Below are 22633 nucleotides of genomic sequence, written 5' to 3' on the forward strand. Positions count from 1 at the left end.
AGAAGTCCAACATCAAGGTGTTGGCCAGCTTGGTTCTTCCTAAGAGCTATGAGGAAGGATCTGTTTCATGTATGTCTCTTAGCTTCTGGTGGTTTGCTGGCAGTCCTTGGGATTCTTAGCCTTTGTGCTCACACGGTATTTTTCCTCTGTGTCTCTGTGTCCAAATTTCCTCCTTTTAATAAAGACATAGTCATATTGGATTAGTACTCACCTTACTGATCTCATTTTAATTTGATTATCTCTGTAAAAACCCTATCTCCAAGATCACCTTCTGAGATCACCTTCTGAGGTACTGGAGGTTAGAACTTTAACATTCAAACTGGGTGGGACACAAATCAAATCATAACACATAGCTAATTCCCTCATCTGTAAATGGGGATTGTGACACAACTCTCTCTCATACCATTGGAGTGGTCGTAAAAGTGCCTCAAAGAGGCTTGGTCCACAGAAGACCAGTGGGCATCTGGTTTGTCTGAATGTGCATGTGCCTTGGTGCTGTCCAGACCAGACTGTGTCCCTAAGGAGCACGGCTTTGGTGGGGTGCTCATCCTGTGAGCATCCAACACACGTGAGCAGGTGCTTGACCAAAGCATTTTGATGATGGTGAAGACAAAAGGCTGGAAGAGAAAAATCTGAAGACAGATGAGCCAGGGTTATAAAAAGTCTGATATAAATGCTGGCAAGGAAGCGAAGCCCCAGGATCCCCATTCACTACTGACTGGAGTGTACACTGGTATAAATACTTTGAAAGGCAATTTGGAATTAAGCATAAATGGGGAAGCAATTCCACCCCTAGGTATATATATACTCTAGAGAAATGCTTATACATGTCCCCAGGAGAGATGTGCAAAAAGTTCATAGCAGCACTGGTTGCAAGAAAAAGAATGAAAACCTGAATTTCCTAAATATGCTATATTCATATAGAGGGATACTGTACAGCAGTTAAAGTGAATGAACTAGAGCTATGCATACCTCATGGATGAATCTCACTAATAAAATATTGAGCAAAAAAGGACAAGTTGCAGAAGAATAAATACAATAGGTGATGCAACACTAAATGCTCTGTCACTCAGGACACACACACATGTATGTGCATAAAGAGAATAAAGACAGGTGTGGGAACGACAGTCACCGAATTCAGGAAGGACATTGGGTGGGGAGAAGGGAGGGTGTAAGCAGAGATTCAGCTATATTTGTAACAGTTTATTTTTTTTAGGAGGCTCCCAAGTAAAGATTATTGGTTCTTCTTTATAACTTTCTGCATGTTTGAATTACAACAGCTTTTTTAAAGAGCCAGGACTGGAGGAGCCTTACATAAAACAGAGGAGAGACTGGGCCTGCTTTTGGGGAGGTTCAGAGCAGCTCTTGCCACCCCTGAAACTGAGGCCCCACAGTAAACAAAATAAAGACCCGTCTGACACAGGCCACACTGAAAGGCTAAGACCAGAAAGGTCTCCTATTGAGGGTGAGAAAAGGAAGGAAAGACATTTTGATGCTGCCCCCTCTGGTCCCGAACCTAGCTATTGGCCTGCACTCCAACCCCTGGGCTGCAAGAACCCCGGGGGGAGGGAGGGGTGGCGGCTGCCGAACAGATCACCACCCACACCCACGATTGCACAGGCCTGCATATCCCACTCACACCAAGCACTCCCATGCAGGCTGCCACCCCCACACAACATACACCGCCTTTCAAACAACCTGCCATGGGCATCCTGACAGTCCACAGCACTTTCACAACCCCTTGCACATGCACACACACACACACACACACACCCTTCCACCACCTACCCTGGCCAGGCCCCCAGAACTGGAAACACTGCAGAGCCTGCCAGCTGCCCCACCGCCCTTTCTCCAGTGCTGGGTTTTTCCAGCGGAGCCTCACTCCCTCTACTGAGCTCTCTGGGAATTGGTGCCTGACGCGGCTGCTCCTGAACATTATTTATTTATTTATTTCCTCTTCCTCCCTCTGAGACCCTCCCGTCAAGAGAGCTGCGGCCCGGGACAGAGACAGACAGGAACCACAGGGACACAGAAGGCAGAGAGAGCGGAGAGGAGGACCCCTCAGAAGCCCCCACTCGGCTCATCAAGCTCAACAAGCCTGGCAGGGGCCATGAGCACCAGGCAGGAGGCCAGGAGAGAGGGGGGAGACTCCAGCAGGAGGGGACAAGAGGCAGAGCTTCGGGATCGAGCCCACCTGAGCCAGCAGCGCAGGCTCAAACAGGCCACCCAGTTCCTGCACAAGGACTCTGCTGACCTGCTGCCCCTGGACAGCCTCAAGAGGCTGGGCACCTCCAAGGACTTGGTGAGGCAGCCCTCTCCCCATCCCACCCCACCCCGGAGAACTCCTCTGGCCCTTTTTCTCCATCTCCCCACCCCCTACCCTGAGGGTGGGAGTAAGGACATTTAAGTGCAGACCCTGAGCCTTCAGATTCTCCCCCCTCACTGTGAGTGGGAGACAGGCAGTCCCCCCAACCCAAGGGGCTTCCTTTGGCCATTTTGAGCTCTTCACTGGGATATTCCCTGAACTTGGTGGCTAAGAGACCCCATTCTCATTGCTCAGCTTCCCCTCTAAAATCGAAGGTTTATGTTGGAGTGAGCTCTGCTGTTTAGGAGTAGAGGTTTTCAGGGACACAGGAGCCTCTGGAGCGGTCCTTTACAGCTGAGAGAGCCGAAGGATTGGCCAGTTTAGGGCTGTGATTGCCTTCCTCTCCCTAAACTGTACTCCCTCATACCCAGGCTGCCCATTCATTTGCCTTTTCCCCTCGAAATGAATCACTGAAGTTCTCCATCCTTGCCAAGTCATCAGGATTCCCTACAGCTCCTGCTGGGCCACCTGGCCTCCTTCAGTGTCCCTTTCCTTCCTCCAAGCCTCCCTCTAGGCCCTTTTCCTTCCATTCCCTGCAGCAGCTTTGACCTCCAGAGGGGTGGGGTGGGGCAGTGACAGTGAAGGGGTGAGTGGGTCAGGGGACAACTGCATGTATGCATTTCCCTGGACTTTGAAGCCATGTTGCTTGGATTCAGATCCTGCTCTGACATTGAGGCAAGTTACTTTATATCTCTGTGCCTCCGTTTCTTTATCTATTAAATGAGGATAAAGGTAATAAATAGTATCTACCTCATAGGGTTGTTGCAAGAGTTGCATGAGCTAATACCCATAAAGAACGTAGAACAGTGCCTGACTGAGAGAAAGTACTATCCAAATACTGTTATTATTCATTCAGCTACTATTTTATTTAGCCTAAGAGAGAAAGGAACCTCTGTGGGTCCAGAGAACATGAAATCATATCTAGCCTCTTGCTCATAGAAGAAAGATTTTTATACCAAGGTTTGAGAGCACTCTGTTCACTCTCCCATCTCCTCATCAGAGGGGCTGAGAGGAGGGTGGGAACTCCTGCAACCTGGTGGGTACAAAGGCATTTCTGGGGGCCTCGGGCCACTCTGGCAGCCCCTGCCACCTGGGAACCTAGAGGCAATCATAGGCCCTCACTACCCTTCGTGCCCTAGCCCTACATTTCACCTTCCTCCTAGTCAAATGTGCCCCCTCCTGGAACCCTGCCCAGAGGCCAGGGAATCTCCTAGCCCTATCCCAGCAGCACCCCAAAAGGAAAAGTGATCAGACTGAGATTTCAGTTCAGAGAAACTCCAGGGGCTGTTCCTCCTTGCAAGCATAGAAAGCATAGCTGAGAAACGAGGGAACAGGGAAGCAGGTTCTTTGGCTCCCAGTGGCTAGAATCTTATAGCCTTTACTCTTTGGGGACCATCTGATATGATTTCTGGAGAAGGGCCATGCCCATGGGAAAGGTGAGAGGAGAGCTGGGAACTGCAGAGCCGCTCTTTCTGGCCAGTCCCAGAGCTCGCTGCCCTTTTCCCAGAGTTGGGTCTCGTGCTGGTGGGAGCAGCCTCAAGGGCCTCATTAGGTCATGGGTGGAAAAACAATCTCAGGCTCCCACAGAGAGAGAGCAGGTGGAGAAGCATGTGTGGAGGCTGGCAGGATACATTATTCTTCAGCAAGGATTTATTGAGTAACTACTATACACAGAACTAAGCCTTGGGATATAAAAATACATAAGATACAGACATGATCTCAAGGGCTCTCTAAGTTAATGGGGGAGTGAAATCCACAAATGACATCTGTGAGAAGCATGACAAAGGGAGCTATCCCAGCCCACACACCCCAGTGTGTGGAGGGAAGAACACAAAGAAGCCAGAGAGGGCTTCCTGGAGGAGGTAAACCTGAACTAATTACCAGATGTACATGGAACCCAAGAACTCTCTCCAGAACTGTTAGTTCTTGAACAAAGTGTGTTGAGCTAGCCATCCAGTCTCAGGCATAGGGGAGAGGAGAAGCAAAGAAGGAAAAACAGCCTGATGCAAGCAGTACAAGCAGGGTGGCTGCGGCGGCGGGTGAGCCAAGCAGTGTGAGATGGGAAAGGGGAGAAGAGGCAGATTTGGGCAGTGACCAGGTCATCTGGGCTGTGGATTGCCTTAAAAAGTTTGAGCTCTACCATGTAAGCAATGGGGATAGGGGTGCTTTCATGGATTTTAAACAGGGGAGTAACATGGTTAGCTTTGTTTTATTTGGGTGCTTCTTACACTCTAATGTGCACAGGAATCATCTGGGGCTCTTGTTAAAATGAAGCTCCTGATTCAGTAGCTTTTCTGCATTTCTAACAAGCTTCCAAAGGATGTGAAAGCTGCTGGTGTGAGGACCACACTTTGAAAACAAGGGTTTTAGATAACCATTGACTTGGAGCTGATGTACCTGAGAGGCGACAGTACTGGAGGCAGGTTCTTATGAACATAAGGAGGCATCTCAGTGATCCAGGAGAGCTGTGGTGAGTCTGAAATAAAGGCAGTAATAGAAAGTAGGGATGGACTACAAACACAGGAGGCAAAACTGGTAGAATTTAGGAAGTGATTGGCAGGGTATGGGGGTTACGAGTGAAGGAGAGTCAAAGGATGACTTCCAGCATTCTAGTTTTAAGGATTTTAACTTTATCCATTTTTGTTGTTGCTTTCACTTCTTCTCATTGCACCATTAACCCTAGGACCTGCAAAGGGGGAAACATGTCCAAAAAAAATAAACAGCTTGTTGTAGATCTGAAAGAGAATTTCTCCCAAGCATAATACTAGCTCCTGAAATGTCCCATGAGCTGATATTAATCAGTGTTAACTAGATGGACTGTTCTCTTTCCATTTCTTCATCACTGAGCAATCCACTGGGGGCTTGGAAAAAATGACATTGTCTAATACTGGGGTTCACTCTGCTGTGATGCTCTGACTGCTGGCAGCCTTGGGTGAGCTCCTGCCCCTTTTTCACTCCTTTGAGACTCAGGATGGGGCGGGGTTGGGGACAGCACCCTGGGATATCTGAGGTGGGGGAACTGAGCAGCCTGGATACTTGGCTTTAGACCTATCTACCTTCATTGTTCTGTGATGGAGCCAGCAGCCACACAGTGTGATCCAAAGACGCCTGGTAGAGAGAAACCAGAGCTGGAGCCAGGGGGAGTCTCCCCTGGGGCAGGCCCTGATTCATGGCCAGGAGAACAGGAGGAAGACTAGCACACCAGAGATTCCAGCTCTTCTGGTCAATTGCAAGGTGAGAACCTCCCAGAGCACTGGCTTTCATTAACTATCCTGCCCTGGCTCACTCCACCCACTTTGTGTCCTGGGTGGTAGGGGAAGGAGGGAGAAAAGGAACCTCTCCCCTAAGCCCGGACCAAAAAAATGGGATCCCCTATCTCCTTTATTCTCTGCCTCCAACCATCTTCCCTCTGCAATTTCACATCACCACCATGACTCCCCCTTTCCTTTATCAAAGTATAGTCTCTGCATGTGATGTGTGAGTGCCCTGTAGAGTGCTCTGCGTAACAAATGGTGTGTGCACGGATGGGAAATGCAACCATCCCGCAAAAGCTCATGTGATGGCCTCGTCATCTCTGGAACTGTTTGACCACCCAACCAGTATCAAACTTTGCTAATAAATTAATAAATGCCCACTGCTTGTACACCACGGTCTTTGCTCAGCATCTCCTCTGCCTGCTTTGCAATCATTTTATATCCACATTCTACAATCTTTTAAGCTTAAACGTTACCTCCTTCCTGGAACCTTTTGATTTCCCCAGTAGGAAATAGCCTTTCCTCCTTCTCAATGTCTTGGGCACTTTATCGATGACCCTTTCTTCATACAGTAGTTCTGTTTCACTTCCCCTAGACTCCAAAAGAATAGTATTATTCATTGCTGTGCCTTCCAGCAACATCTGTGCATAGTATATACTCACTAAATGATTGGAATGAGAAAACTGCATGTTTATGACATCCAAGGATAACCCAAAATGTCTGTATAAATCCAAAAGAAAACGAACGTGTCTTCCTTTGCTTCCCGTGGTCAACGCCTCTCTTTCCCACATCTGAATTTCCTAACAAGGTGTCCCAGTCTCCACACCGCTCCTGTACTCCCAACTAGATTCACCAGCTGCATGGCCCTCAGCCTCCCAAGAGTTCCTTTAAACAAACAGATCTCCATTCCTGATCAAATTGTTTCCTAACAGATGCACTCACCACAAAGTGCAGCTCACTTACTTTTTTTTGGTTCCTTTATTTGAGCCAATTTTGCCTCAATTGTATGAGTCCCACAAAAGCCTCTTTAAGACTCAGTTCATTCCTTTTACTTACTGGTTTCTGAAAGGGAACCACCCAAGGCTAGGAAGGTGAAGGGCCCAGTCTATTCTCCTGGGACTCACTAAATCCCCCACAACTCTCTTTCTCAGTGCCAGGACCAGGTGCTTAGGGTGGCCGTGGACACAGGTACCCACTACAACCAGATCTCCACTGGATGCCTCACCCGCCTGGGGTAAGAGTATGGCCCAACAAAGTGGATGGGAGATGGGCTTTTTTTGGGAGTGATGATATTCTGAAACTAGGTAGTAGTGAGTATACCCTGAACATACTAAAAACCACTTGATTGTACACTTTAAAAGGGTAACTCTTATGGTGTGTGAACTATATCTAATAAAGATGTTATTTACCAAAGAGTTCATGGGGGTTCTGGCAGAGAAAACAAGGATTTAGACCCTGTGTGGGGTCAGGGATTGGATGAGAACCCAAAGTGTGGTGGGGAGGGAGGGACATTAGCTGACAAAAGGGATGGGGGTGGGGGTGGGGTTGTAGTGGCCATAACCTTGCTTACCAACCACAGGTTAGGGAAGAGGGTCCTAAAAGCCTCAGGGGGGGACCTGGCCCCTGTAACCCCAACCCAAGTGGAGCAGCTGGAGCTGCAGCTAGGCCAGCAGACTGTGGCGTGCTCGGCCCAGGTAGTGGGTAAGTCTTCCCTTCATCGACAGCCCCACTTCCCATCTCTCCTGTCTTTCTCTCCCGGGTGAGACAAAGGCAGACTTCAGCCCTGCCAGCACCAGACAAGTTGTCCCCAAAGATGCTCTGACTATCCCCAATACCTGTGCCAAGATTCTCAGACCTGGGGATGGGGGTAGGCAAAGAAGGGTCATGTGCTGACAGAAGGGCAGCAGTGACCCCCAGGTACCCTCCAGAACCTTGTTTTCAAATGGTTCCTACAGATGCTGAGAGTCCTGAATTCTGTCTTGGACTGCAGACTTTGCTTTCTCTCAAGGTAAGGATGCTAGCACTTTGGGGCCTGACCAAAGGCTGGGAAAGAGAGGAGACACAGGTGTGGGTCAGGTTTTGATAAGAAAGATGCAACTGCACCTTTGCTTCCTTAGAGGCTCCTGATCTGCCTGCCCACAGGCGAAAAATGTGGAGAACTGGGTCCCTCACTGACAGGGGCCCAGGTGAACGGACACAGGGGAGCAAGGAGCAGGGGGGGAGCTGTGGGAAGTGGGAGGGGAAACAAAAAGAGGGCGCTGGGAGGGAGGTTACCTGCTTCAAGGAGCTCACATTTCCCCTCCACACCCCACAGTGCTGTATCGACCTGGAGCGCGGAGTGCTGAGGCTGAAAGCCCCCTTCCCAGAGCTGCCCTTCCTGCCTTTGTACCAAGAGCCTGGCCAGTGACTGCTGTCCCAGTCAGTCCTCAGGAGGAAGCACTGTGACTTAAGGGAACAGCCATGTGGGGAATGGGGACATTACTACAGCTAGGTAGCTGGGGACTACTTTGTCTGTGCCTTTGTCACTGCCCTGACCCTGATATTCCATTACCCTCGGTCAGCCACGTTCTTCCCTGCTTCTCAGCAACTTCCCTATCCCCCAGTTTTTCCAGAGATGGTCCAGAAGCTCAGGGCTCTGCTTTCCCTGTTTTCTCTCATTGCCTTCCCAAGAAGAGTAGAGCCAAATCAGGACTGCAGAAAATGACATAAGCAAAATGGGGTTCCAGGCTGGGCCCCTGGAATGGTAGAAACCGGCTGAGTCAAGGGCTGCAGGCTACCGTTGTCCTCCACCTGTGCTCCAGCTCCTGCCAAAGCCTCTCCATTGCCTTCACTCCCACGCCTCTCACTCCACCTCTGGGCTCACTATCTTTCACAACTAGACCCGCACCTCACCAACTGGTTCCCCGGCCCAGCTGGTGCCTACCTTTCCGATTCTGCACACGTGTGCCCACAGTTCAGTGGGGAAAGAAGCACTGAACAGAGTAATTCAATACAGTAGGAAGGTGGTTTGGTAGAGGAATGCCAGCTCACAAGATTAGCTCTGTTACCTTTTCTGAGCTTGCCAATGTCTGAAGCCAGTTACTACTTGATTACCCAGTGCAAGCCCTTGGATACACCTCTAATATTTGCCCCAGATATTCATCCTCCTCCACTTGCTTTTTCATCCACTGGGCCCCTGAACTTTAGGGTATGTGTGCAAGAGCCCTAGAGAGAGCTGGTCCCAAAGGTGGATGGGATAGTAAAGTTGTCAGTACTCAGACTTTACCTAACCCGTATTCCTCCTTATTTCTAGAACTATCCACCCCATTAGATCTTCTTCCTACCCCTCATCTCTGGCTTCTATAGGTGGAGTTTGTCTTGTTTTGGAATCAATGGCTTTCTATCCCCTACCAGGTTCTAAGCCATGGCAAAGAGACAAGGGGGCTCTTCTGACTTCACTGTGAAGAGAGGAACTCAAATCGTAAGACGCCAGACCCCTGAGAGTCTTTCTGGCTGGTTTGAGCCTCTCGAATCATGGACGCGGGCTAGAGGAAGAAAGTGGTGTAACTAACCTGAACTAGGAAACTAGGACCTTGAGCTGGAAACAAAATATTGAGCATGGGGTAGATTAGAGAAGAACCAGCACCTAAGAAGCTGCCCTGTGACACTTGGGCCTTACCTTTCTCAGCCAAGTCTCCTGCCCTCACAAGGAAAGGAGAGGGACTCACAGCCACGTGTCATAGATAGTGCCCTGGTCCTTCACTGCCTTGCTCCATGACCTCTGCCTTCCTGGTCTCACCCAGTTCCTTTCCCTTCTGCCTCCTGCTGCTTCTGTAGTTGCAGACCTCAGGCTCCCAGGCCCTATGGCAGGCTCTCAGCTCAGCTACTCCCCCACTTGAATAAACATCTGTTCCTCTATGGTAATGTGCTTCTTTGGTCTTCCCTGGTGCCTGTCAGAGGCTGAATGATCTCTGCCCTATTCCCTTCAAAAAGGAAATGTGAATGTGGACCCTTCCCCAGGCTGACCCATTAGGCCAGGGTCAATATAATTGAGTATATTGACAGGGTCAGTATAATTGGAGCAATGGCTTTCAAACTCCTTTGAACATAATTCAAAGCAGGAAATATGAAATATATTTTATATTATACTCAGTAAACACATACAATTAAAGCAAAACAACATTTCCCTATATTGAAAGCTATGTTTTTCATCCTATAGTATTCATTTTCATTTATTCAAAAAAATGCTGATTGCAACCTACAATTTGAAAGACACTGATTTAAAGCACACAGAATTAAGAGCAGAAGGGATATAAATGGCCAAGACATAATTCTGATTATGGTCTGGATCATAAACCTGCACCAGATTTTAAATGTCTATTGTCTGAGAGAATAAGGTGTTTGGGGGAAATGAGTGGGTGGGAAATGGAGCAAGGCCTATGAAGCTGCACAATACATGAAGAATATGGCAAAATGACAGTGCTGGCCCAGTTTCTTCAGAAAATAGAGTAAAATCGTCTCAGGATTGCTGGGGACACAGAAAAATGAGACTGTAAAACATCCTGAAAGACCCCTCAGAAAAACCCCAAATAAACAGTCTCCCATTCCTGTAATAATCACTCCAGTCAATGACCTGGAGTTGTGACGTGGGAGATGGAGCTTGGGGTTGGGGAGAACCCCTACCTCACCACTCCACTGGTGCCAAAGCCTAATTCCTTTCGAGTGTTGGGGCCTCAGGCAAGTCTCTTTTCCATACAACAAGAGTGGGTTAGCTCTGGGGAGGGGGCAGTCCCTGGTGGTGTGGAATAAGGCCAGGGTGCTACAGCCCTGCTGATGTGGTGGGTGAGATACACAAGCAAATGCACAGAGGGTCAATTAGTCTCTTCTTTCACCAAGAAGACATGAGATCTATAGTTCACAGTCACCCTAGGGCTGCTGCCATCTGTCCATGCACCTCTGTAATGTGTGTTCCTTGTCCTGCCAATACTATGGATACCTTGGGGGTAGGGAGGTTCAGGAGGATCCTTCCTCAGCTAAGGGGGAAAGTCCAGCTAGGTGGGATCCTGGAGGCTTGCAGGAGCACACTGTGGTGGCTGGTCAGGATGGTAGAGGGTTTGGTGAACCAGGGTGCGGACTGCTGGGAGGTCATCAGGATCTGAGGGCAAGAAAGGGGCTGGTAAGAGGCTGTGGCTTTCCTAGGCCCCCGCTTGTCCAGCGCCGCAGGTGCTGGGCCTCACCTATGCCCAGCTCCTGCAGCAAGCTCTGGTACTCTGGCTCAGCCTCCAGCAACTTCAGCAGATTGGTAGACTCCATCCGCTCGAGCTGTACCTCCCAGTACACATAGATCTTCTGGTTGAAGGTGACATACACAAGGCAGGGGCTGTTACGGCCCTCTTTGCAGGCATACAGGCCTGTGAGGTGTGGGCAGTGAGACAAAGGTCAAGAACCTTCATCCAGTGGTGGGAGGTGAGGATAAGATAGGGGCTCTAGAGTCGGCGGTTCTGGTCCTCCCACAGATGTCAAGCAGAAAGCTAATGGCTCTCTTTCTAGGTCTACTCTGTTGGAAACTCAGTAAAATAATAAACAACTTGGCCCATTCCAGATACAGAAAAACCACAGAAACAAAACTCAGGCAGAAGAGCATCCAAAAACGTGATGCTTTATGTTGTCATCACAGTGATGGCCCTGGAGTAATGACAAGTCTTGCTAGTAAAGGGGTAGATCAGAAACTGAGGCTTCTCTGAGGGCAGCCCCTCTGCAAAGGCACACTGACCTCTCAGGTCACTGGGGAATGTGGGCGAGAACACTGTTCAATTCTTTTCATCTCAGTGACCACAGATATCTCCATGTCACCCCAAAGAGTGGGCGCTGGCTTCCAAGGTCCCGATTTGGAACTAATGGGAACACTCTAGGACAGCAATTTTCGATCGGTGTGCTGTGGCTGGCACACTAGTGTGCAACAAGAATTTTTAAAATGTGCAATTCATTTAGTCAGGGGCACTGACCTCTTTTTCCTTAAGACTGTCAAATTAAAAAAAAATGACAACAGCCAACATAACAACAGCCATCCAGTATGAATGAATCAAAATTATACCTATTTTTTGTTAGATCGGTAAAGATCTATTTTTTGGTGTGCCACAGAATTTTAGTAATTAGCTTATGTGTGCCATGAGATGAAAAAGGTTGAAAATCGCTGCTCTAGGAGAATATCCTTCACAGAGTTCCAATATACTCAGACAGGAAAGAGCTTTCTGATGTCTTTACACAAACAGATGATAAGATCTCATCCCATTCTTTGAGATATTCAGAAATGAGAATCTCACTTTCTTTTATTTTTCCTTATTTAAAACTGTAAAGATGGCAATTTAGTACCCACTCATCACCCTCTAATGAAAGACTTAAGAAAGCATCTGTCTATGCAGACTCCCGCAAGGGGACACGCTGAGGATGACAGCAGGAGGCAGGCGAGTATGGTCAGTGGGGGCCGGGGGCAGGGGCCCACCTGCACAGAAGGCTCGGACGTTCTCATCCACTTGGAAGCGGACAACCGTGCGGTTGTGATCGATGATATATGTCTGTCCGTCCCAGGCACAGGCAACAACCTCCTCGTGCCCATTGCCCTGAAAAAGGTCCAAGACAAGACTGCAGGGGTGGCCAGGAACTATTTTAAAAAGGGATCTAGCGATGGAGCTGGATGAAATACAAAGAAGCTGTAGACTTTGCTCTGGGACCAACAGCCGGCTGAGAAAGAAAACCACCATACGTCTCTTGTTGCACTTCTCCCATGTGCCAGGCACCAAAGGGGCTACTGTCCAATGAGCCACCTCACATAGTACTCACAAGGACCCTGTGAAGTAGGCAGTATTATTCCCAATTTGATACTGAGGGAACTTCAGCTTGTAGAAATAAAATCATGCACCCAAGGTCACTCAGCTGGGAGATGGTGGAATCGGGCTTCCAGCCCAGGCCTGGCCTGCCTGACCTCACAGCCTCCTGCCTCCTCTCCCACGTCGTTGAGCATGTGTAACGGCAGCACAAAGGCAGCCCCCATCTGCAGACTCAGGGGCCACAGCCTCAGTAAAGACAGACTCACATGGGACAAGGAAAAAACTTCATATGCATCTGGAGTTGGGACTGATGGCAAACTTCTGGACCCTAGTAATTACTTGGTTCTCTTTGGAGCTTCTTCTGTGGCTGAATGGTACTGATGTGTGAGGTTCCCCAGAGCACAAATAGTGCTAAGCACTGTGTAACAGGGGAACAACTCATTTCAAAGGGAGTTAGACCTGGCTAAAGAGGACCTTAAGATAAAAGTTCAGAGTTAACTATGAGGTGATAATGGCTTCACTGAAACCTTGTATATCCATGTAAAGAAGGTAAGAATGTTCTTCTCCACCAGGTTTTCTACCCACCGTGACATCCAGTTTCTCTAGGGCGAAAAGCTGGTGATCCACCTGCACGGACCACAACAGCTTGTCTGCTTCTTCCATAAGCTTCAGTGTTCCTGCAGGGGGAGAGGCAGGCTGCAATGGGGAGAACAGGACCCCTAAGCAGACCCCCCCAGGCACACAACCTCCCACCCCAGCAGGGGCCTGTAGCTGGCCCGGGAACTCACCATCCAAGGTGCAGAGGGCAAAGAGGCCAGAGCCACCACTCTCAGAGGTGTGGCCTGTGGGTGGGACAGAAGGACCAGAAGAAGAAAATATGAAGGTCAAGGCAAGATCAGAGCATATGGGGTGAGGGATGGCCAAGGGCAGGGAGGGAGGGAGGGACAGGACTAGAAATGAGAGAAGGTCCCACATCTCCTGTCCCAAAAGTAATGTTTGGCCTCAGCAACCTGCCGCATCCTGCTGCCCCCTCACCTCGTTTGATGTTGCCAATGAGGTGGGTAGAGACATTCTTGTTGTGGATGCGGCCGGATGTCTGGTGCAGCACAACATCTCGGGCAGCTGGGGTCTCCCTGCGGGCAGAAGAGTGGGGACTAAGTGAACTTAGTTCTCTGGCACATTTGTGGCCCTATCTCTGTAAGAGCTGCTGAGATGTGAATCAGCTAGAAACCTATAGCTGACCCTTGTGGCCTGTGTGGAAAGAGAGGGACAGAGCTACCAGGCTAGAATCTTATAACCTCTTCGGGATGCTACAAGGTTAGAGCCAGGACTCCCTGGGTCCCAAAATATAGGTCTTCCCTTACTAGGGCAGAGGTACTTGTGCTGAAGCTAGCTGAAACAGCTCTGTCAACTGCAGACCCATCCACTGCCATGTACATCCAGGACCCCATCTTGCTCCCATGTACCCCACATCATCCACAGGCCTGCACCCCTTACCTACTGCTTTCTGAGGTCCCCTCAGAGGTAGCAGAGTGCTCAGTGTCCTTGTTCCAGGTACACAGTAGAACTGCATAAGCACAGCCTGGCTGAGATACCATCAGCTCAGGAACACCCAGTGATCCTGGAGTCACCGAGAGACTGTCCACCTGCACCAGGGAACAGAAGCTTAAAGGGGGCTGGAGAGAGAGGAAGTGGGACTCTGCAAAGAACAGGGTAGAGAATTGGAGTAGGGGCCCTGGAGGCAATCCCCCAGGCTTCGAGGAATCCTAGAGTTCACAGGGCTCCTGCCCAGTGCCATCCTCTCCAACTACACCATCTGCTTTCCTCTGCGGGGTCCAGATCCTGACACAGACATCACACCCACCTTCACATTCCCAATTCCTAGCTCTTGGTTCCCTCCTATTTGCCATGACTAGCAACTTCCCCTAAGACTGATTTGAAATGATCTTTAGATCTCTCTCCCACCCTGTATCATGGCCCACAACTGTTCTCCCACAACCCTCCTTCAGGAGGCATTCCTCCCTGCTCTCTGAGCTCCAGGGTCCTTCTACTCAGCTTCTCACCTGACCTTCCAGCGTCCATTTCTGGAGTGACACCAGCTGCCCCGTCAGATGTTCAGTGCCCTCGCCCAGATCCTCCCAGCGGAAAGCCCGTACCACACGGTCTGTGTACCCTACCACCAGCTCACAGCACCCATCTCCATCTGTGGTCCAGAAAATAAGACAAGTTTGAAGCCAAAGCTGTATTCGTCAGCTTGAACCGTACAAGCATCCCATCCCTACTCCTCTGCTAACATCGCTGCTGGGATTTTGACTTCAAGCCCAACCTGTTGTGGAGCCATTTCACATACTCTGAGTCTGGTGCGCCTCCTGCTCTTTCTGTACTGACAGCACCTCTCTGTCCCTTGGCCCTACCCACCCACCTGCTCCACAGGCCCTGTCACTGCTTCCCTCAGATATGCACCTCAGAGTGTCCAGATGCATCCAATACACCCACCACCAACTTTGAGACAGCTTCCAGCCAAAACATCTGCACAGTATCTATATAGCTCACTCCCTCGCCATCTTCAATTTTTGGTCAAATGTCATCTTCTCAGTAAGAATTTCCCTGACACTCCATGTAGAATTGCTACCTCTACCTCAACACTCTCTAGGTCCTTTCTGTGATTTATTTTCTCCATAGCAATTGCACAAATAAATACTGACCGCCCCCCCCATCCCTTGAGATCTGCTCTGTTACCCACTGACTCTTATTGCCCCCAACTGCCTGCAAAGATAGCCATGCCCACCGATGTCGCTGATCAGCATGACCTTGGTGTTGGCAGGGATGTGCTGCTTAAAGACCGGACGCTGCTCCTCTGCCACTAGGGTCTCATGGTGCCCAGAAGCATCCAGGGTCCTGGCAGGAGTCAGGTCACACAAGTGAAACCAGCCCTCAGCACTCACCGCCACCACCAGGTTCTGTGACAGATAGAGATATGGGAGAGGGGTACTGCGGAGGGAAGTTTGAGCACAGACTGATCATTAGAACACAGAAGTGAGGGCTAAGGCCATTAACTCTCAACTGACTTCCACCTTGAGACAGCGATCCATCCAGCTAAGGCCTTGGAGTTACACTCGAGTCCCAAGACCCCCAGAAGTTCTTACCTTTCCTTTATTACATATATCTCCAACCCCAACGCAAGTCAGCTGCAAAAGAAGAAAGGGAGGCTCAGGGTGACCCAGAGGGAGACCAGTACTCCCTCATCTCCGTGAAGCAGGAAGGAGCAGCTTTTCTCATTACTAGCGTGTTCTGGAAACCAGTGCCATGGGACCTGTGTGATGGTCTGCGTTAACCGAGCTACTGTGCTATAGGTTTGGTTCACTTTACCTGCACAGTAATATGAAGACCTGAAGTAAAGGCATTTTGGGCTCAAAACAAAATCTCTACAAAACAAAACTCCAATTTAGTAAGACTATCATGTTTCTAGACTTATTCAAATACTACCCCCATTATCTATTATACTGTATGAGATCAGACAACCTAGGCAGTGTTCCTAAAGTACTTAGGGAGTCCTGTGTGTGTGTGTGTGTGTGTGTGTGTGTGTGTGTGTACATGCACTCGCTGCCTGGGGGCTTCCCTCCCTGAATTAAGCGGCCCCCACAACCAGTGGCTAAGCTGAGTAGCTGGTAAGTGAGGACACACTGGTGAGCTCCTGTGTGGATCTCAGCCTTGACAGTTCCTGGACAGAAAAAAATCCCTTCCCCCGCCTTCAGACCCAGGTAGTTGAATACTGACCATTCCCTGGCAGGAACAGGTGAGCCATGGCCGGCTGTCATCATTCTTATACACAGACAGCTTCCCACTGGTGTCTCCCACCACCAGTTCATTCAACTTCAGATGGAGAAAGAGGAGTGTTAGCATGGGTCCTGCTGACCCACCTCAAACTCTTCTCTACTGTGCCCTTCCCAGGGAAATCACAGGACATCAACTTGAATCTTCATCAAACGTATTAAAAATCTATTGTGGCCAACACAGCCATGGTTTTCCAAGTTTCTTTATTTCCACTAGGAAGGGGTGGTGGTATGTATGTGTGTGTCAGGGACAGGGGAAGCCAGAGGAATGGGCAAACACAGACTCTATCCCAGAGAACTTTGACATTTGAACAGCTCAATGCCCCACATACCTGACTTTGGCTTTGATTCGTCCATTACAAATAGGACATACAGGGAGGGGCAAAAAGTGGGTTTACAGTTGTTTGTATGGATAGTAATACAATAATTAATAAATAGTAATACAGGAATAAACTCTCTGTTCTGCATACTAACAACTGTAAACCTTCTTTTGTCCCACCTTGTATTTTGGAAACAACCCCAAATATTCAATTTTTGGGGAATTTAACTCCAAACCTCATTTTTATTAGGGCCAGGGGGGAAAAAAGGTAGCTCTGGGGGCCCTCCCTTCTTTAGCAAGAACTTTTGATCTTGGTGTCCTAGGAATGAATAGAGAGGGATGGAGGTGCTATAGTGGGGAGCAGCAGGAAGGGGCTGCTGGGTATCGGCATCTTTGTTCTGGGCCTCTGGTGCCCCCAAGTGGTGGCTAAGCTCTCAGGATGGCACGCTCCCTGCATGAAGCCTCTTCACCACTGTTTGTATCTGAATACTCCACTTCCCAGGTGGTAACAATGATAATAAGGTTGCTCCAAACCCTATTTCTACTAATAGCTTTAGGATTTCCCCTTGTGGGGACATCCAACACCCCCCTCCTGTCCTCAAAGTGAATATTAGATTCCCAGAAGATTTAATTTTAAAGGCAACAAAGACATAAAAGGAAAGCAGTAACGAAAAGTTAACAATGAATTGGAATTTATCAATAATGATTTACTTGATTTGAATTTTACATTAATTATTTTTTAATAGTTATGGGAATTACTTATGGGAATATTAGATCATAGAAGCATAAAACAAATTTATTTACATTAAACCCTCTACACCTGATGTTTCTATTACAGAAATGGATGTTTCTATTCCATCCTCAGAGGACTTCTGCAGATGCACAGGAGAGAAGCTGCATGGCACAGAGGTTCAGAGTGCAGCTGCCTGCATTGGATTCCAGTTCTCTATGCCTATATTTCATTTGTAAAATGAGGATCATGCCCTGATCAGTGTGGCCAAGTTGGGTGGGCCTCATTCTGCAAGGCGAAGGGTCACCCGTTGGTTTTCCCAGCAGGGTGCATGCCTGGGTTGTGGGTTTGGTTCCCAGGCAGGGCACATGCAAGAGGCAACCAATAGATGTTTTTCTCTCACACTGATGATTCTCTCCCTCTCTCTCCCCGCTTCCCATCTCTCTAAAACTAAATGAATAAAATCTTTTTAAAAATTTCTTAAAAAAAAAACAAGAATCATAAAAATAGCTACCTCCTAAGGTTGTTGCAAGAACTTAGCTAACAGAAGAAAGTATTTAGAAGTGATTAGAATACAGTGAGTACTAATATCAGGTGGTTTTCAGCCTCTAGTTAAAACACCTGCAACACTAGGGATCTTAGCATCTTTCATACAATCCATTCTTTTTCTTATACATTAATTCAACAAATAAGTCTGTAATAGTCCTCGATAAAATGTTTACTTAATAGACAAATACCAAAAAAGATTGTTTTAAGAAACAAAGAAAAATCAGAATGAAAGAGAATGCCTAGTCAGTCCTTGAGTTTTCGGGTAAAGCTGGACAACCAGTTTGGGATACAAAGATAAAACGTCACAGACTCCCTGCTGAGAAGGACCTCACAGTTTAACAAGGGCATACACACAGGAATAAAGTAATAAAACAGTGTGGAAGGTGCAGTGAGCCAGGCAGAAAGAGAGGCAACGGCACTGGAGGAGGACATTCCCAGGACAGCCCATCTGCTCTCTGGCAGCTACAGTTGTCCCCTCTTATCTGTGGGGTTACATTCCAAGATACCAGTGGATGCTTGAAACTGAAGAGTGTACTGAACCTCATACAGGGGTGGGCAAAAGTAGGTTTACTCTGCCACTGTGACATTCTTTTAATAAAGCTATAATAATAATCATAACCTGCATGCCTTTCTCCATATGAACAACTATAAACTTACCTTTGCCCACCCCTCTACATACTGTTTTTTCCTATATATACATACTAGGGCAGAGTTTAATTTATAAGTAAGGCATAGTAAGAGATTAACAACAACTACTAATAAAGTAGAATAATTGTAACACTATATAGTACTATAATAAAAGTTATGTAAATGAAGTCACTCATTTCAGGGGGTTCTCTGTTGAAGTCTTCACATAGTCTCAGTGCTTTCTGGTGTGACATGTTGCCATCAATTGGAACATTATTTTCTGCTCAGGTCTCCCAGCCACAAATTTAATGCCTTTTCTGTCTATCACACACTGTGTCCATCACTTTTGCAGTTTCAAGTGCGACAGCAAAACAAGCACAAATTTCTTTTTCAATTACATTTTGCATTTCTTGCTCTTCCTCTTCTGGCACCATATGATTCAAATATTAAGAGGTTCCTAAGCCTCTCCTCCTTTTTTTGAATTCTTGTTTCTTCATTCTGTTCTGGTTGAATGTTTATTTCTTCCTTCTGGTACAAATTGTTGATTTGAGTTTTGGTTTCCTTCCCTTCACTGTTGGTTCCCTGTACATTTTCCTTTATTTCACTTTGCATAGCCTTCACTTTTTCCTCTATTTTGCAACCATACTCAACTATTTCTGTGAGCATCCTGATTACCAGTGTTTTGAACTCTACATTTGATAGGCTGGCTATCTCTTCATCACATAGTTCTATCTGGAACTTTGATCTGTTCTTTCATTTGGGCCCTATTTCTTTGTCTCAGCACACCTGTTACATAATAAGGGGTGGAGTCTTAGGTATTCCCCAGGGCAGGGCAACCCATGTTGTCATCTCTGTGTTGTGGCACTGTATGTGGAGGGGGGGTCGGAGAGGGAACAGTGCTGTTTGTTCGGCTCTTCATCAGCTTTCAGCCACTGTCCCCACTACCCATAAATAAACTGTGCCCCTCTGGTGCTGATTCCTGGGTGGGTGGGTTTGTACATTCTAGGACCCTATGGGTCTCTCCAATGGACTCTCCTGTAAGGCTGGGAGTCTCTCCCACTGCCACAACCCCCACGGATTTTTACAGCCAGAGGTTTTGAAGCTTTATTTCCCTGCACTGGAACCCTGGGTGTGCGATCTGTCTCACTCCCTGGTTGTTCCTCCTGGTTTATCCACATACAAATGTGGGACCACCAACTGCTGTCTTGCCCACCTGGTCCTCCAGCTGCCACCCTGCTGTGCATATTCTCTGCCCTGGTTGCCTGTCTCTGCCCCTCCTACCAATCTGGATGAGTGTTTGTTCTTTAACTCTTTGGTTGTTGGACTTCCACACAGTTTGATTTTCTGGCAGTTCTGGTTATTTTTTTGTTTTTGAATTTGTTGTTGTCCTTCTTTTGGCTATGTGAGGAGGCAGAGTGTATCTATCTATGCCTCCATCTTGGCTGGAAGTCCTATTTATTTTTTTATTGTTTGTTTTCAAAATAAGTCTTTTTCTCGCCCCAAATCTCCAAATGCTTGCGTGGGGGACCAATAACAAAATTTCTACACATACTTATGCAGGCTGAGTGTACCACATTTAACTACTAGCCAACTGTCTCAACTACATGTCCTTCTTTCCATTATATTTAATAACAGGTAGAGCCCTTCAAATTGCTTTGAGATACATAATCACATCTGCTTTTCATAACAACCTTAATTTATTCAACAAACATTTACTGAGTGTCTACTATGTGCCAGGCACTATTCTGAGTGTTGGGAATATAGCACTAAAAACAAAACAGCAGCAACAACAAAATAAAACAGCAGCAACAACAAAAGACAAAAATTTCCTACCCTAATGGGAAAAAATATAAATATCCCTAATATTGTAGAATTGAGTGTGTAATAGTGCAATTCACTTAGAAAAGTACAATTTTCAAAAAAGCTGGTACTATGAAGCTATAAAAAATGCACGTATTTTTCTCTTGTAAACAAAGAAAACAATCAGATAAAAAGGAAAATAATGTACATCTAAAGTCATTTTGTGAATTTACTATTTTAAAATGCCCACCTTGATTTTCTCATAAAAATTGTACTGCTTGGCATATGAAGAAATATGAAAGCCCAGAAAACATAATACAAATTCATGAAAATAACTTTTTCCTCCCCAGAGAGGGCAAAGCCAAAGGAGGCCTCATTAAATGCCTCTCCATCACAGCACAAAGTCTGGAAGAGGGAAGGATGTTTTAGTCCCTGCCTTGTTTTTTCAGGGAAAAGACAGTACAGAACAGAAGGGAGGCAGACTAGGAAGATGGGACACAGGATAGGAGAGAAAGGTAATAAGGTGCTTTGTATTAAAAATATTAAATAGAGATAAGGAATGAAAAGATAAAGTCTGGGGAAAAAGAGTGTTTCACATTAACAATGGCCCCTGTCCCCTTTGATGCTCCACTCTAGAACATTTTACATATTTTAATCAAAGCACCTCATTACTATCATTCCACCTGGTTATGAGCTACCTGAGGGCTGGGGCTGTCTTGTTCATTATTGAATTCCCAGAATGTAGCAGAGTCCTTGGCGCATAATGAACAGTTCAATAAATATTTGCATTAGAATCAAATACTAACCAATAGCGCTAACACTGACTGAGCTGTAACTGTGTGCCAGGCATGATGCTACCTGCTTCACCTGTATTCATTCAAATAAGGAACAACTCTTGAGGAAAGCAATGGTAGATGAAAATTATCTTTGTCAATCAAGGTGTAGCACTTGAAAGTTTCCAGCCACCTGCGGGTAGTATGGAGCAGGTACCACAGCAGGACATTAAGATTGGGCTGGTGAGGACATCTGTTGCCTCAGGGAGGAGCATATTCCACCAGTTGGAAGGTGAGGCAGATAGAGCAATGTATTCCAGCGTCACAAAGGGCCAAATGTAAGAGCAGAAGAGGTGCTTTTTTGCGGGGTGGGGTTAATCCTCACCGCAGGATATGTTTATTGCTTTGAGAGAGGGAGAGAGAGAAGCATCGATGTGATCGGTTGCCTCCCCTATAGGCCTGGAGCAAGGATCCAACCAGCAACCTAGGTACTAGTCTTGACCAGGACGAACCACAACCTCTACGTGTACGGGATGACCCTCCAATCAATTTAGCGACCCCGCCAGGGCAGCAGAGGTGCTCTTAAAGCCTATTTTCAAGCTTTGAAAGGTAAAGTGGAAGGAAGCCTAACAACAGAACCAGTGAACCTAGAAATTTGGCCACCAAAGTTTACTAGGCTCTTTCGGTGAGTAAGTTACTTAATTAGACAAAGAGACAGTTACCCATGTTCCTAAAAGATTACCAGACCAGTGCACCAGTCAAACTCAGGACGACCGGGAACACTTAAACTAACTGTAAAGTTCTTCCCTAGGTCCGCCACGCAAGCTCTATTTCCCAGGCTTCCTCCACTTTCCTGGCCCCGCCCCGGCCCAGCCCTGCGCAGACCCGGGCTGCGTCTCTTGCAGTGCGCATGCACTGACCGTATCGTTGTCGACGTCTCCGAGGCAAATTGCGTGCGGGAAGAGGCTTCCGCTGAACTCCAGGGCTACGCGCTGCACGTAACTAACGGACCTCATCGCACTTCTAAGGGCTAAGGGGGTCGAGGAGCCCCGCTAAGTGTTTCCCGAGCCCCTCCCAGCACCTGCTAGGGCGGAAGGCCACCGACAGGGGGAAGTTACGTCACCGCCTGAGCTTCCAATCCTTGCATTCCTCGCTTAATCTTAGCGAGGAGGCGGGTCTTCCGAGACATCTTGGCGTAGGGCGGGCTTGCTCAGTTGCTGCTGTGAGTGACAGGGGCGTGGGCCATTCCTTTTCACCTTAGAGCTAGAGCGTTTGGGTAGACCAACCCTAACCAGGCTCATCTGTTCTCTGGGCTATGGGAGTCTCTAGTACTTGACCTAGTAACCTTGACCTCTTCCTTCGTTGCCTTAGCAATTGAAAATTTCCAGCCATTAGAGCACCCCTGAGAATCATAATAATCGTAATAACTGACAATTGTGTGCTTTCCAGCAGTGTTTTTTAGAAGTTACCCGTTAGGAATTGTGAAAATTATGTAGTGAATTGAACCAGCATTTAAAAACACAAATAGGATAGAATAGAAAATATCAAGTGATTCATAGTAAGATAAGTATTGCTCT

The 22633-nt window shown here is 47.5% G+C and overlaps 2 protein-coding genes across 11 annotated transcripts; one reads left to right on the top strand and one right to left on the bottom strand.

The window, feature by feature from the left end:
- The first annotated feature begins 1920 nt into the window (after positions 1-1920).
- Positions 1921-9683, top strand: NRIP2 (nuclear receptor interacting protein 2). The gene is made up of 6 exons (XM_045830516.1): positions 1921-2302; positions 5447-5599; positions 6771-6853; positions 7199-7320; positions 7575-7627; positions 7934-9683. The coding sequence occupies exons 1-6, from the start codon at positions 2111-2113 to the stop codon at positions 8024-8026; spliced, it is 696 nt and encodes a 231-aa protein (XP_045686472.1). The 5' UTR covers positions 1921-2110; the 3' UTR covers positions 8027-9683.
- Positions 4653-22179, bottom strand: ITFG2 (integrin alpha FG-GAP repeat containing 2). 10 transcript variants are annotated; one of them, XR_006784756.1, is made up of 13 exons: positions 21977-22179; positions 16203-16298; positions 15572-15613; positions 15214-15385; positions 14489-14628; positions 13923-14071; positions 13461-13558; positions 13214-13267; positions 13011-13102; positions 12101-12218; positions 10836-10947; positions 10595-10753; positions 5880-6210 (listed from the first exon to the last, which is right to left on the bottom strand). XR_006784756.1 is itself a non-coding variant. In XM_045830509.1 (12 exons), exons 1-12 carry the CDS (start codon positions 22070-22072, stop codon positions 10650-10652), a joined length of 1335 nt encoding a protein of 444 aa, XP_045686465.1. In that variant the 5' UTR covers positions 22073-22179; the 3' UTR covers positions 9801-10649. The 10 variants fall into 10 exon arrangements, 7 of the variants coding, with proteins under 7 accessions (XP_045686471.1, XP_045686465.1, XP_045686468.1 ...); XR_006784755.1 differs by having other exon boundaries at positions 5885-6210; positions 10836-11009; XR_006784754.1 differs by lacking the exon at positions 5880-6210 and adding an exon at positions 9801-10126 and having other exon boundaries at positions 10836-11009.
- Between the last annotated feature and the right edge of the window lie 454 nt (positions 22180-22633).

This window comes from Phyllostomus hastatus, unplaced genomic scaffold (genome assembly GCF_019186645.2).
Source record: "Phyllostomus hastatus isolate PE091 unplaced genomic scaffold, TTU_PhHast_1.1 phas_contig_152, whole genome shotgun sequence".
Lineage (NCBI taxonomy): Eukaryota > Metazoa > Chordata > Mammalia > Chiroptera > Phyllostomidae > Phyllostomus > Phyllostomus hastatus.